General features: G+C 40.0%; 1 protein-coding gene across 1 annotated transcript; it reads right to left on the bottom strand.

Annotated features, from left to right (window-relative positions):
• Positions 1 to 929: 929 nt before the first annotated feature.
• Positions 930 to 12,501, bottom strand: syn2a (synapsin IIa). The gene is made up of 11 exons (XM_020629601.3): positions 11,967 to 12,501; positions 5,402 to 5,459; positions 5,210 to 5,301; positions 4,907 to 5,063; positions 4,686 to 4,775; positions 4,528 to 4,590; positions 4,201 to 4,343; positions 4,037 to 4,111; positions 3,714 to 3,816; positions 3,340 to 3,486; positions 930 to 3,146 (listed from the first exon to the last, which is right to left on the bottom strand). Exons 1-11 carry the CDS (start codon positions 12,305 to 12,307, stop codon positions 3,012 to 3,014), a joined length of 1,404 nt encoding a protein of 467 aa, XP_020485257.1. The 5' UTR covers positions 12,308 to 12,501; the 3' UTR covers positions 930 to 3,011.
• Positions 12,502 to 14,310: the final 1,809 nt, after the last annotated feature.

Genomic DNA, 14,310 nt, shown 5'->3' with positions numbered 1-14,310 from the left:
TCAAGAGCCCACTTGTTTGCTGATGGTGTATATATACACCATCAGCAAACAAGTGGGCTCTGGGAATCAGACTATAAAGCTTCTTTATTCAGTGCATTTATTCAGATATTTTTGAGGGGCTTCAAACTGCAGATGGTCCCAGTCTTCTCTGTGTCTTCTCTGGCAGTGTGGTAAAAGGTGTCTTTCCGAGAAAAGCGCTGATCAGGGCCTGGAAGTTGCTGGAAGAAAAGAGAATGTTGACTGTGTGTGTAAAGTTAACATATACAGCTTGTTCTCCGACTAATACAGCTGTTGTAACTTACATTGTACTGCATGTTTATATTTTCATAATTGTAATGTTCATAAAGCTCTCAGTATAATGTAGCCACCACGTTTTATCTTTAACAATACCCTCAATTATAAGTATGCTGTTTATTTACATTTTAATTTACACACATAGAGCTGATGTAACCATTAGACTGGACAGGTGTATGGAGTAGCCATGGTGAATGTTAGTTCCAAATTGTGTTCATCATACTCTTCTTATTCAAATACAGTCCTTAAAGCAATGCTATGGATTTCAGCTATCCCAGTGTTTCTTCACCTTTGCAAAAATGTTATCCTTACGTCCACATTGTGACATCATTTATAAAACTCAGACACCCACAACCCATTTTCTTAAAGCCCTATTTTATTGATCAACTGAACGTGTAAAACAGACACGGCAAAATAAAGTCACAAAAAAGCTAAAGGAAAACATGAACACAATACAATCTCCTCTAACACAGTACAGTAACCACTTCATGCATTGGAAGCCATGGAGTGTGTGCAGGAGAGTGTGTGTGTGTGCCCTGATGGCCTCCTCTCTGATATGTGACGTAATTGAGTGTGAGTGTTGTTTTTTTAATAGTGATTATCACAACATACACATGAGGACACTCAGACCAAACTTATATTGCAAAGTAAGCTTTATTGCCAGTGACAGGGGGAAATATCCATAATAGATTTTTTTCCACATGATATTGTATTCTGATCATAATTTAAACAGTCTAACACCGGTTTTAAAGTACATATATATATAAGTTATCATGGCCCTTAATGGTTACAGTCCTGTTGGTCTGAACATATACTTTATACCTTAATACAATGGGCAAACAAACATCGCAATTTGTCAAATATTCAATCACCATCACTGAACCACATCATGCAGATATTACAGACTGGGGTACCTCTGCATGTCCCTCGCTTTGGGAAATAAAGTATCTTGACGTGTTTCCTATGAAACAGAACAACACATCCATATAGCCTCAGGCATGGCTTTAACAAGGATACACTCACAGATAAAATGGCACTTTGTACAAGAAGGGAAAGAACGATTCACAGAGCTTGCTGAAAAAATCTTGCTAATGCTAATTTACTTTTGGGGGTTTTGGGATAAAAGGGAATGGCCCTTCACAAAAGCGGCTTGACGACAACAAAGTGATTGTGGCGTTAGTGTGACAACATTTTTAAACAGTTCAATGTGCGGATGACTATAGCTTTTTGAATGAATTTGATGGAAGATCTGATTTGAAAAATAAAGTACATTATTAATAAGCTAAAAAAAACTAAACAATGACTTGTATTGCACTTTCCATCAGCTCACTGGAAGAGTGGGATCTGGGTAAACGTGTTGAATCTTTGTATGGCAGTATCACAGTCCACACTAAAAACTCAGAGCACTTGTATTGTAGTCATGGCAACACCACCGCGATAGCTGATATCCAGTGTGAGGGCAGTGTGGAGGAATGGGGGGGGGGGGACTTTATGTCTGGCATGATAATAAATAATGATATATTATACACCTTTTCACGACCAGCCTGCTTCCAAACAACCAAACACAAAAAGACAACATTTGGAATACAGTGTCTTTTCTCTGGTGTGTAATTTACGACAGGCTATTTGAAAACATAAGTACCGCCTTGGAGCACTGTTCTCTGAAGAAATCACACACATGTGACTACTGCAGCTCCCCTGTTGATATTTACAATGCGGGTTACTGGAGTGCAAAGACTGATTCAAAGTAGATTTATTCTTTGGTTAAAAACGATACATATATATTTAAGTTGTGTTTGCACACCTGAACAGCATTCTATATGATAAAATCTTAGTTAAATCTTATTTTATCTATTATATCTGTATTTGCGAAAGATCACTCTAAATAATCTCGTTTCTCGTGACATGGCAACATTTAAGAGAAAAAAATAACTTTAAGAAAGGCCACAAACTGAATGTGTGTACTATGTGTGTTTGCAGGTTATGTATGGTTATGAATGTATAAGTTAATGTAACCTTAGGAGCCTATATTATATGCATTTCTTATGACACATTCACAATGCATGGATCACAGGGAACACAGCTTGAGTAAAACAGGGATGTCACATGAACATCCCCACTAATCAGACATTAACAACTGACTTACACCTGCCTTTGTATCAATCATGCAAACAAAAATAAATATATCTATTAGTTTAAGTATGAAAATAAACACCACTACAGCCATACACACTCACACACTGAATACCTATCGAGATATACACAAACTTCAAACTGCACAATAGTCCACAGTTTGAACAATATCTAAAGGTACACACCAAAATAGAAAACAGAAAGAGGGTAGGGGGCCAAAAAAAAAAGGAGTCATAGTTGGGTCAAACAAGTAGCACAGAGCAGCACTGGACTCAGTGTAGGCACGATCTGCTTTTACATCATCAACAACAGCCCCAAAGAATTAAAAAAAAAACACAGCTACTACTGAAACTTAGGTGACCAATACAAGCACACAAATCAACAGGTCAACAAGTAGACAGTACATTTTGACACTGCATAGAGTTAAAAACACAGTCCAGGCCAGCACTCAGCTGTACCAAGCTCACGTCACCCAGATCTGATTCTAGCTGTTGGCATCCATACACTTGTCTGCGCTTGTGTCCAGCTAAGGTACACCTTTGTTTCCTTGACTCTGAGACCTCCCCCTTTTTCTCCTGGGTGACTCAGTTGGCCTGGACTGGTTTTGGACCCACTGCGACGCCATTACAGTCGAGAATGTACTGCAGACAACCTTGAGGCGGGCGTCCGGCGCCGTTTTTAGTCAGTTCACCGACAACCTCTCCCTTCTGGCCAGCTCCCTGTAAGAACAAAGAAACAACCAATTCAGCAAGATACAATCTGATGCTTATTTTTATTGTGGTGAGTGAGGTCTAAAAGTGGTAGATCACTTAAATACAATGGTGTACATAACTTGCAAAAACACAAATAGGATATCAACATTATATCCATCATGATTTAGACTTAATAAAAGCCTCTGGCGAGTTCCTTCACCTGGGACGGCTGTATAGTGGTGGGTCTCTGGGGAGCATTTGTGTCCTTCTCTGCTGATTGGTTCATCTCTGCCAGCACCATGTCAGCGATGAGCTGCCTGTCCTCGGCCTGGTGCTCCCCTACCAAGGGCATAGCAGAGCCCACCACCTACGGCACATGGACGACATCAAAGAGAGAGAGAGGGTGTCAACAGCCTCATGTGAACCTTTCTTTATTTAATATATGCCCCATTTAAGATGGATGATACGTACTACCCCTGAAGGACCAGGCAGCATTTGTACTTTTACTTTATTTTACGTCATTGCCGTTTAGTATGTTACAGCCATTATAATTATTAAATTAAACTTTCAAATCTGATTATCCTCGTTTCCTACCTCTGTGATGTAATCTTTGCCATCTTTCCCATGGATAGCTTTGACTGCACAAATGAGCAGACCCCCAAAAATCTCTGAGCAAGTGTCCACCCACAGCTTGTACCTGAACAAAAACAATAAAAATATGACTCACAAGCAGACGCAAATAGCTGCACCCAACTCTGATGATCACTTTTGTTCACTTCTACTGAACAAGGTACTAAATATATATGTCGATATTATGGTCAAACTGATTAAAACACCATCATTCTTTGCTATTGATACAGAAAATGAAATATATGATTTTGTATTGAGGACTAATATGATTAGAAGTGAACACATACCTTTCAGTCATAGCCACCTGTTCGAGCATAGCTGAGCCAGTATTGGTCTTCCAGTTGCCAGATATAGATGTTCTCCTGAAGTGTGAAATCCACACAAATTACAATTTCAGTTTCTTTTCTCATCCGCTTGTTAAGTTGGAGTGATAAAGTGTTTTTATACATACATGTAAGCCTTATAGTCAGTGCCAATCTTCTGGATTCTGATGTCGTATTTGGAGTCAATAAGAGGTTCTGTGGTGGTGTACGTCTGCGTGAGAGCCACAACACTGGCTATGTCCTGGAACTTACTGTGATTGTCCACCTTCACCTGGACAGAACAACAGACAGGTGAGGCAGGACCAGGCATAGGATTTCAAATGGGATGTTCTATTTCATTGATGCTTGCAGCAACAACAAGATGAAGACTAATGTGTCCTGATATTTTTAAAACACTCTGGTTGTTTCAAATGGTCTAAAGTTGAATTTTGAACAAAATAATGGACTTTTCATACCTTCCCGATGCCAGAGTGGGCATGTCCGATCTTCACTACAACGGGGAACGATGGCATGCTTACCTAAAATAATAAAGTTCAGAGTTGTTTGCTTAGTGTCAATGAAATTCTGATGTTATTTTCGCTGTAGTACAAAGTGGTTGGTGACAGATATTCACCATCTCCTTGTAGTTCGGGTAAAATGTCTGCTCAATCAGAGGGAACTTCTCAGCACCAAGCTTCCTGTGGGTATTGATTAGCTGGGCAAACTGGGCACACAAAAAAGTTCAACTAATTAGAGACAATTTATAGACTCATTCACTGAGTAGATTACTGAGAAAATATCAATATTTTCTTCTCTTCCACGCTTTACAGATCTCCCCTGCCGCTGAGTGCTTACCGCCCAAGGCTTGTCACACAGGTTGTAGATGGACTCGAGGGAGTTGATGCTCGGGACACCTCCATACTGCAGACCAATGATCAGGTTGCGAAAATCCTCGTTTTGGGTCATACTGAATGCATGTTGGCGAATGAGGACAAAGTCTGGCTTGAACGACCTACAAGATAAAAATATAGCAGAAATGTGACAAAAATCTGCACAGAAAACTAAAACAATTGTAATAGGTTTTGATAGAAATGCACATGCATCAGGCAGTCATGAGGTGCTTCTGCTTTCCTGTCTTCACTGATGTGTGTGTCTCACCTCATCACCTTGGTGCCATTTCTGAGAACTTGCATGTTAACGTTGCAGGTCCCATTGGCGTGAGCCACAACGTTGATCTCATTGAATTCAGCCTGAGGAGTTAAAAAAAAAAAAAAAAAAAAATCACATGAGGACAGAGTGCTTCAACATCTCTGTTTTTTTTGAAGAACTTGAAGTGAACAATCAACATACCTGTTCCACTTTAATGTCATAATCTCCAAGAACCTTCTTTCCACGGAATAATTTTGCCCTGATGAAACAGAAACACAATTTTTTAAATAAAAGTATGAATATTTCCTATCAGAGATTAATATCAGTGGAATTCCAGCATGTAAAAACAATCAACACCAAAATTATGAGAAATATTCAATACACTCTTTGTTGAATGTTGGAAGCACAGAGTAGACAAACATTCCCTTTCAGGCTTTTCTAAATGCTGAAACACAGCCACATAACACTTATTCATGTCAATCTGGCAACCAGCATAGAGATAAAGCATAGCAACACTTTCAAGGCTGTCTATTCTTATGGCAACCAACCACACCACACAAATAGTGCAATTTAGCAGTACCTTCATCCCGGTAGCACCTTATTGGGGTAACACAGCGAGGTAGCATGTTTAACGCACCGACTGAATCCACAGATTTATTTTTGGGCATTTTGTGCCTTTAATGTAGAGATAGGACAGTGGATAGAGCTGGAAATCAGGGAGAGAGAGAGAGTGGGGAATGACATGCGGGAAAGGAGCCACAGGTGGGATGCGAACCTGGGCCGCCCGCTTGGAGGACTATATAGCCTCCATATATGGGGCGCGCGCACCAACCACTGCCCCACGAGCGCCACAACTGAATCCACTTTAATGGGGAACAAAGCTACACCTGAAATGAACAGTGATTCAACAATTTTTAAGACACTTTGTTCCCAAGCTCAAATCAAAACCACACCGGCTGGTCCAGGATCCCCACAGTATTTAAGGTCAAGATGGATCTGACAGCACACAGACCTGAAACCTGCAGAAGCAACACAGCGTTTTAAGTGAATGTTCGATATCTATAATCTTCCCTAAACTGATGTGCAGACACTGGACCTGACAATTTAAGCTTTGACAGTAGAGAGGGGAGCTCTCCAGTAAATCAATACTCATGGGGGTCCAGAGTAGAACCTCTTTCTTCTTTCTCCATGAGTTAGCGTTCGGGAGGTTTTTATTCTCCATGCTGAAAGGAGATATGTACAGCAGTCAAACAGTGGGAAAATAAAATGACATGTTTTCACATAGGGATTGATGAATATCTGCGTTTCAGTTATTGTATTTTGATCTCATGTTTTGTAGGATTCACTTTCTCTTCTACTTAGTTTCTATCTCCCTGCTGTCATATACCCTTCACTCCCTGCAATATCATGTGAGAAGGTAAAGCTGAACAATTCACCCCTAATCTAATAAGAGCATGGGAATCTATTTGGTTGTGAAGAAAAACAAGCAGTCAAAAATTAATCCCAGCTCATATATCTGGGAGAATGAAAAGCCGTCTGCGTGCTGTGATAAATGCTCGTTGCCAGTACATACTGTAGATCGAGAGTGTTTTCAAAACAGGGCCCTAGACAGGAAAACAGAGACGAGGCGTGAAAAAGACAAGCCTCTGATTTCATTTTGTGTTTTATGTCTTCATCTCTGTCAGCATTGAAAGGCTGCGTGGAGCATGCAAACTATAATGCTCGTTTTTAATCCATGAAATGATCCCTGAGCCACATATTGAAAGATGATCTTTCATCACAATACATTAAAATGCAATTTTTAGACAGTCAACTCACAATTACCAGCTCCTCTGGTTCAAATCAAGCCTTGTGCTGTGTTTAAGATAGGGTCAGTAGTTTCAAAAGTAATGCCTCTCAATCATCACTCATGACTCATACGTGTGTGGTGGTGAGTGTGTCTGCAGAGACCCTGTCCTCTACCTGTATTTTAAACTTTGGGTTGACGTGGGACGTTTCTTGACGGGGAGCAGGTGTGTTTCCCGTAGCCAATGACAACTCATAGGTGAGTTTTGGAGTGGATACAATTCAGCGATTGGACGCCATTCAAACAGGCAAATAATGTGGACGTAGTGGGAGAGAAGAAAATGTATAATCAAAGTAAAGTGAAACGCCTAGCAGATAAAGCTTGTTCCAAAATGAGGGCGAACCTTGGGTTGGCTTTCACCCTCAGACACGGAGTTGGCCTGCTTTCTGTCTGACAGGCAGGTGCCAAACACCGGTGGTTAGCTTTTGCCAGCTCGCTAAATTATCGACTTTTCCATAACAACAAATGTAGTAAGCCTATAGTGTCAGGTAGTTGGAAGTGTAGGTACAAGCAGCAGTATATACGTACACACTAAACCTGCAGTGGGCGTGCGCTTCTGGAGGCGGTGATCCCAGGAGGAGGGGCCCCAATATGAATCTTGTGTTTACAAGCTGCTCCTGACTCTACCTTTAACTTTACCTGTACTTGTGTTTAAGTGAGTGATTGCTTTATAAGAGAGATAATTCTGCCCTTGACTTACAGACTGGCCTTCAGACTGGGCACAGAGCCTGCAGCCGCTCACTGACAGAGAGCGAGAGCCAGGAGCATGATAGCTAGATGTTTCCTTATAATCTTTCATTTGTAGAAATCAATATGGGTCCTCTGAGTTGAATGACAAACGAGGCAATAAAAAAAACAAAAAACATATAAGACTGTTTCTTCATGGAATTTTAAAGCAATAGTATGCAAACACAGCCACTGAACGATTAAGAGACTTCATTAATGCTTGTAAAGACAAACTAGTGCCAAATTACACATCACTGTGAAAAAACTTTTCATTTAGATGATTCACCCCCAAGCTTGGTAAGCGGGAGCCCTTGCTGAATTTTAATGTCTCATCACTTAGCCTGCTTAACATTCACTCTCACATAGGGGTAATGTTTGATCAAGGTTAAGCTCACAGTGCTAATATTTCTAGTCTGGCTCCAGTTTAAACAGTCCCCGATGTATTTTCTTTTGTAATTTTGAACATTAATAGGCAGAATAAAAGCCAGTCTGAGCCTCTTTGCTTGAAATCTAGACAGAGGAGATGAGTAAGCAGAGCTACTAGTCTGATAAATAAGACTGTGGAACATCTGCTCCTCCTGTCATATAGGAGTAATATATATATATATATATATAGCATGGCGTTCCTGGAACAAAACTAACCTCTGTGGATGTCTGGCAGTTTCATCTATCAGGAAAACACAGAGGGTGTAGGGAGCTTCTGTCTCTATATTTGATCTAAGCCTGGCAGTTACTGTGATTTCATCAGCACATATTTCATTATGTACAGTGAATGATTCTGCCTAAAACAACCTGTTGCACAACAATGGCCTCATTCAAATCAATCTCTACTACTTCTATTTACTTTTGTCTTCTTTATGCACACTTTTAAGAAGACTCAAACTCGCTTTGTCTAGAGTGACTTTATTGTTAGATTTTCTCTCCCTCTTCTTGCTCTGAGCTGCAGGGTCACCCTACACTAGATTATCTTGTTAGCATGGGTGATTGCAGCAACGCGATAAAGGATTTTTTGACAAATGTCTTGTTGATTAATGCTTCTGAATCACACATATCAATATGTGTTACAGTCTGTTGTTTGTCCTATTATGTGAAATAGTTAATTAGAAAGTCAAAGTGAGATAAATGTTTGTTCTGACTTCTGAGATTATTTTACAAAATCAAAGCATTAGTTTTTGTTCTAGTATTCAAGGTTCTAAAAATATCTGAATGATTACAGGAAATGCCATTTTTTGAGTAAGAGGACAGAACTGTACACAACATTAATGTCAACACACACACACACACACACACACACACACACAATCATGCAGTCTGTATGTACAGAAATCCTCTGAAATTAGGTCTGATAAATAGATGTTGATGGGCAAACCTTCTGCCAGATGCAATTAGTCTCAAGGACTCTAGCCCTGATTTCATTCTGAGTATGAGTATCTTGAGGCCACCATGTCTGGTTACTCTGACAGTGAAGCTTTCAGAAATAAGTCCTGAATCAGCCAACAATGATGCACAATAATATCCATAGACTGTAGAAGGTGTGCCAACATTATAAAGAATATTAGGTATTGGCAAAACCTGTATGATGATGAAGACATTTTTCATCTTCTTAAAGCTGGCCAATTATTTCTCTGTGGTTTTCATCCTGCTGCTGCTGCGAGAGCTGAATACAAAGCATTCAGTATTGCACACACTTCAGTACATTTAAGGCACAGTCCTCTCTACCTAACCTTTAAAATGGTATTTATTCCTCTATATCATAGTTAAAAGTCCAAACAGTACCATTTCAGACATTATCACCACATTAACATCTACAGGTTAAAGCTACAGGGCGCTGACTGAGGCAGACATGCACCACACCAAGGAGGATTACTACTGCCATAGTGATGAACAACAACCGGGTGAAAGGTCTCATTGAAGTAACCAAAGAAACCAAACCTTGTCAACAGACATGAACGCCTCCCTGCTCAGTGGTATTGAGCAGCCATGAAAAATAGATGCAGCACTTAGCGAGACTAAGGCCTTTGAAAGAGGTGTTACAGCTCCCGACTGATAGTAAACATCTCCCAGATCCATGTAGAAAGCATGCAACGAGAGCACCATCAGTCTGTGGAGTTCATAATAACACACAGTATAGTGAATAAATCCACATGTGGCAATAGTAATCATTTCAAAGCAGGAGCTCACTTGACGTTTTTATCAAACGCAGGGAAACAACTTCATATCATTATCTCGTTAAATGCCAGCAGTGAGAATTGTGGAGTGTGGACATTATCGTTCTCCAAGCCCAACATGCTCAATATTCTCGATTAGCATGACCTTTTGATGAATGTCAGGGTTTTAGTTTAATGCTTAAAATGGTCTTTGTCTGCCAGCAGTGTCTATATAGTGGTACATAAGACTGTAATATTTATTCCTAAACAAGCTGCTTCCTTTCCACTCATAACAAATGTGGAACAAGGCTGGCATCCATCCCTCTGACAGGGTCTGATCTTATTAACATTGATCCAGGCCTCTATTATATAAATGCCAGTCCTGCACACATGCTAAGAGTACACTGCAGGGCTACCTGGAATGGGCACGCTGATGTCACATTATTTGTATTAATCTGTGTGTTGATGGTTATTTCCTCAGAAGATTCAGATATGTATTTTTAACAGTATACAATTAACTCTCACTACATTGGCCCTCTCATTACACTGTCTTACACTCAAAACAAGCAACAAATTACCTTCATCAAATTTGTAGAAATTTTTACATGCTTACAACTGCTACAGATGATGGATTTTCTTCGTTCCTTTTTCTTAGCACATGAATTCTTAGGATAGTACTTTATTGATCCCCAGAGGGAAAATTCGGGCGTTACAGCAGCACAGACAAGAAAGCTCAAAAATACACATAAAACAGAATAGATAAGATAAATAAAATAAATAAATAATAATAATAATAATAAAAATAATAACAATAAAAAAAATAAAAAAAAATAAAACAGGGGGTATATACAGTACAAAATGAATGATGATGTTAACTGGGGGGAGTTGGGAATTGAGACAGTATATTGAGACAGTATATATATATTTATAAAGTGTATCTGAAGAAAATGATTGACCCCAAACTTTAACTGTGATATTTCCCCCAGACCTTTGGAAGCTCAAAAGATTTGCATGTCATCTGAGGTGAAAGTAGTTTGCTTTCTACTCTACAGACACCACAGAGTTCTATTTAGAAAGATGTTGCTGTCTGCTTATGAAATATCAATATTTTCTATTAATACGGTGCACATTGCTGTGCAAATAATTCAGCGGTGTAAACAACTGACGTGTCCTACAAATCATTGCCCATACTTATCCAGCGCAAAATAATTCTTTTCAAGACTTGACTGACAAATATTCTTGTTGCTACCTCTGAGTAACATTCCCCAGGGACACTGACTGTCAGTGTCACGGCACTTCAACATAAGCCCTCACTTCATATTCATGACACAATGGTGCTTTCTCCCAGCATGAGGAGACAAACAGCCATGCAGCTGATGTTATCTATTCTCTTGTGTTTTTACTTACCAATCCACATCACCACTAATGGAGCTCCATGTAACATGGGCTGCGGTTAGTAACATAAATGATGCCCTATGTTAGCGCAGGGCTGGTCATGTGATCACTGAGCAGAGGGAAACCCCATTGATGAAAGGAAAGCACTGCAGTATACATCCATGTGCATTTTCCTATTTCTACCCCACCTGGTTTTTAGAAAGTGCAATGCCACATTTATAGACAATAGTGCTTGTCATTAATTCACCATGTTTTAACAGGTAGCTCTAAACCTTCTTTTGCTGTGAAAGGTATTACAAAAAGAAAACTACAGACAAGCAGATAAAATAGAGGACAATAAAAAACCCTTTCTTATTCATGTAATGGTGTTACTGCTGGGAATCAATAGACCGTATTTCTCTAATTACTGGCTACCAGTATGTTTCATCGTAAGACTGGCATGCTGTACCATCAAATCACAGCAGCAGTTCCCATTCACATCTGCAGGGTGCTGGATACAGATGTAGTGTCTGTGGATCTTTCCCTCTAACTCCAACATTCAAACAAAACCATGAGGAGAGATAAGTAAAAAACGTGAGCTAAAGATCAATAGATAGACTATGTATTATTCAAGATTCACTTTAAAACTAAGGAAGGCAACATATTGTCTTACCACTCCTGTTGTGGCTCGTCAATTACCAGGAGAATCTTGAACTTCTTAGGTGTCGTGACTTGGGTCTGCTCCACCAGCCCTGCTGAGGCAGCTGTCTGCTTCACAACGTTGGTGATGGAGCTAAAGAAACCAGCTCCGGTGGACTGAGGTGGCTGGGGTTTTTTCTCGGGTGCAGGGGACGTGGCTGGCGATGAGGGTCCAGTTGTTGGAGACTTGGCAGGGGTGGTGGTGGCAGGTGGAGGAGGCTGAGCTTGCTCGGGCCTCTGGAGGTCTGTCATGTAGCCATTGGGCAGGTTGGAGATGAAAGTGCTGTCCGAGAGACGCCGGCGTAGATAATTCATGGCTGCAGCGGAGAGAGCAGAGGAGTCAACAAGCACTGGGTGTGGAAAATGATTCTGCAGAGGAGTCCCTGTTCTACAGCTGGCAATGGCTGAGCTCTCAATGCAAACTCCAAGCGAATGTATTCCCTCCCAGTTCAGCGGAGCATCCTCAGAGCTCCCCCTCACTAGTCATGACGCTTCACTCCCCTTCAGCCAATCACTGTGCTCTCCTCAACCATTTCAATGATCCTCTGCCAGTGCCTCTCCTTCCTCCTCACGTCCTCTCCTCTCTCTACTCTCTCTACTCGTGTGTTTGCCTTCTCTTCCCCTCCCCCATTTTCTTCCCTTCCTCACAGGCGTCATGCTTTTTGAACCACAGCATTTAAAATAGAGGGGTTTCCAGTGGAAGTGTAAGAGGGGATGCTGAGTGCTACATCATAACTGCCTGACTCCTGTTCCCTATGTTTCTTCTGTTTCAACTGTCCATACAGAGGAGTAATGTGCCAGTAAGATGCAGCCATGAAATCTAAAATGGCTGTTACGACTGGTGGGCAATGTTGTATGGAAGGAAAGGCGTCAGCAGCGGTCCCTTGAGCCACAAATGCATGCAGTAAACCACTTCTCTTAATTATTTATCAATCTCCTCATTAATGATTATTTAACATAATATAGGTGCCTATGATATATGCTTTACCTTACCGCTATTTTGAGACAAAATTGTACAAATGTCCACTTTGTGTGGCACAGTTCACCAATGCACTTTTACATTTTCACATAAACATTTACATCTACACATATCAAATCCACATGCTCATGACTGCACAAAGATGTATTATATTGTTTTTCTATACTGGAAAAACTTTGTATTTACATATCTAAAAAGCTGATATATATTTTCAAAGCACTTTGTTATTAATTCCCCACTGATGTTGAAATATTTAGAAAAAAGGGTCAGTGGTACTCTTCATTACAATACCATAGGTTGCCCTTACACGTCTTAATTGTTGTATGAACAGAATAAAGAAGGAACAGAGGTTGTTTGATGAAACCATTGCAGACCTCCATTTCCATGCAGGTGACAAAACCAATATTTTAGAAACGAGTCGGGAAACAAATCAATAAATCAATAACTTGCCGTGCTCAGAGGCCATAACAAATCTGGCCAATGAGCTGCACAGTTTGAATAGACTGATCAAAGGATACATACATTTCATGACGGAGTCATTGAAATCCTAATTTCTCAGCACGTGTATTTTATCACAGAACAACCTGAGGGTTTAAAATGCTTGATGACTGTTGTCATTGTGCTATTTATATCTGCTCGACTGGTTAGAGGCTGATCTCTGGGAACACTCCCTCGGCCACTGGGAGATTGAAACTGCACTGACAGGCCCAGAGAGGCCCCTTTTTTAGTGCTGCACTAAGTGATTAGATAAAATACTTTAAATGTAACATTGCACAATATAACATATACTTGCACATAAACACTCTCAAAACTTGAGTACATAATCTGCACAACATTGGTAGATACTTGAAAAAGATGGCAACATCTTTTGTATCCATCATAGGCTCTTCAAGGGATTGAAATGTTTGATCTTTTTATGTGTAGAGCAGTTTGGGTTAAAATACAAATAAGTGTGATCGTGCTAGTATTTTCTAAACCTGAGCATGTTGCAACAACAAAACATGCACTATCTAAGAATTCCAACAACAACAAAATCAGCATGAGAACACAATATTCACAATGCCAGGAATGCTGCAACGCTGAATTGTGGAGGTTAGCATTTGAGTGACGATGCAGGATTTTATAGTATTGTGTACTCTTTTAAATATTGTCATTTTCTTTGACTAAACTGTCATTTGTACAGTCATTGTGCCTATACTTGAAAAATATATCAAGGAAATTACATGATTTATTTCTGTTAAAGGGTGTTATTCTTTTATGATATCTAGAGTCTTGTTATAGGGGCTGTTTTTGCTCAATGGATTGTAAATCCCTCAGAGGCCATTTTTCATGCTTTTGA

Source organism: Labrus bergylta, chromosome 12 (genome assembly GCF_963930695.1).
Source record: "Labrus bergylta chromosome 12, fLabBer1.1, whole genome shotgun sequence".
NCBI classification, from domain to species: domain Eukaryota; kingdom Metazoa; phylum Chordata; class Actinopteri; order Labriformes; family Labridae; genus Labrus; species Labrus bergylta.
The sequence above is the reverse complement of the archived record's forward strand: the minus strand, read 5'-3'. Positions and strand labels throughout refer to the sequence as shown.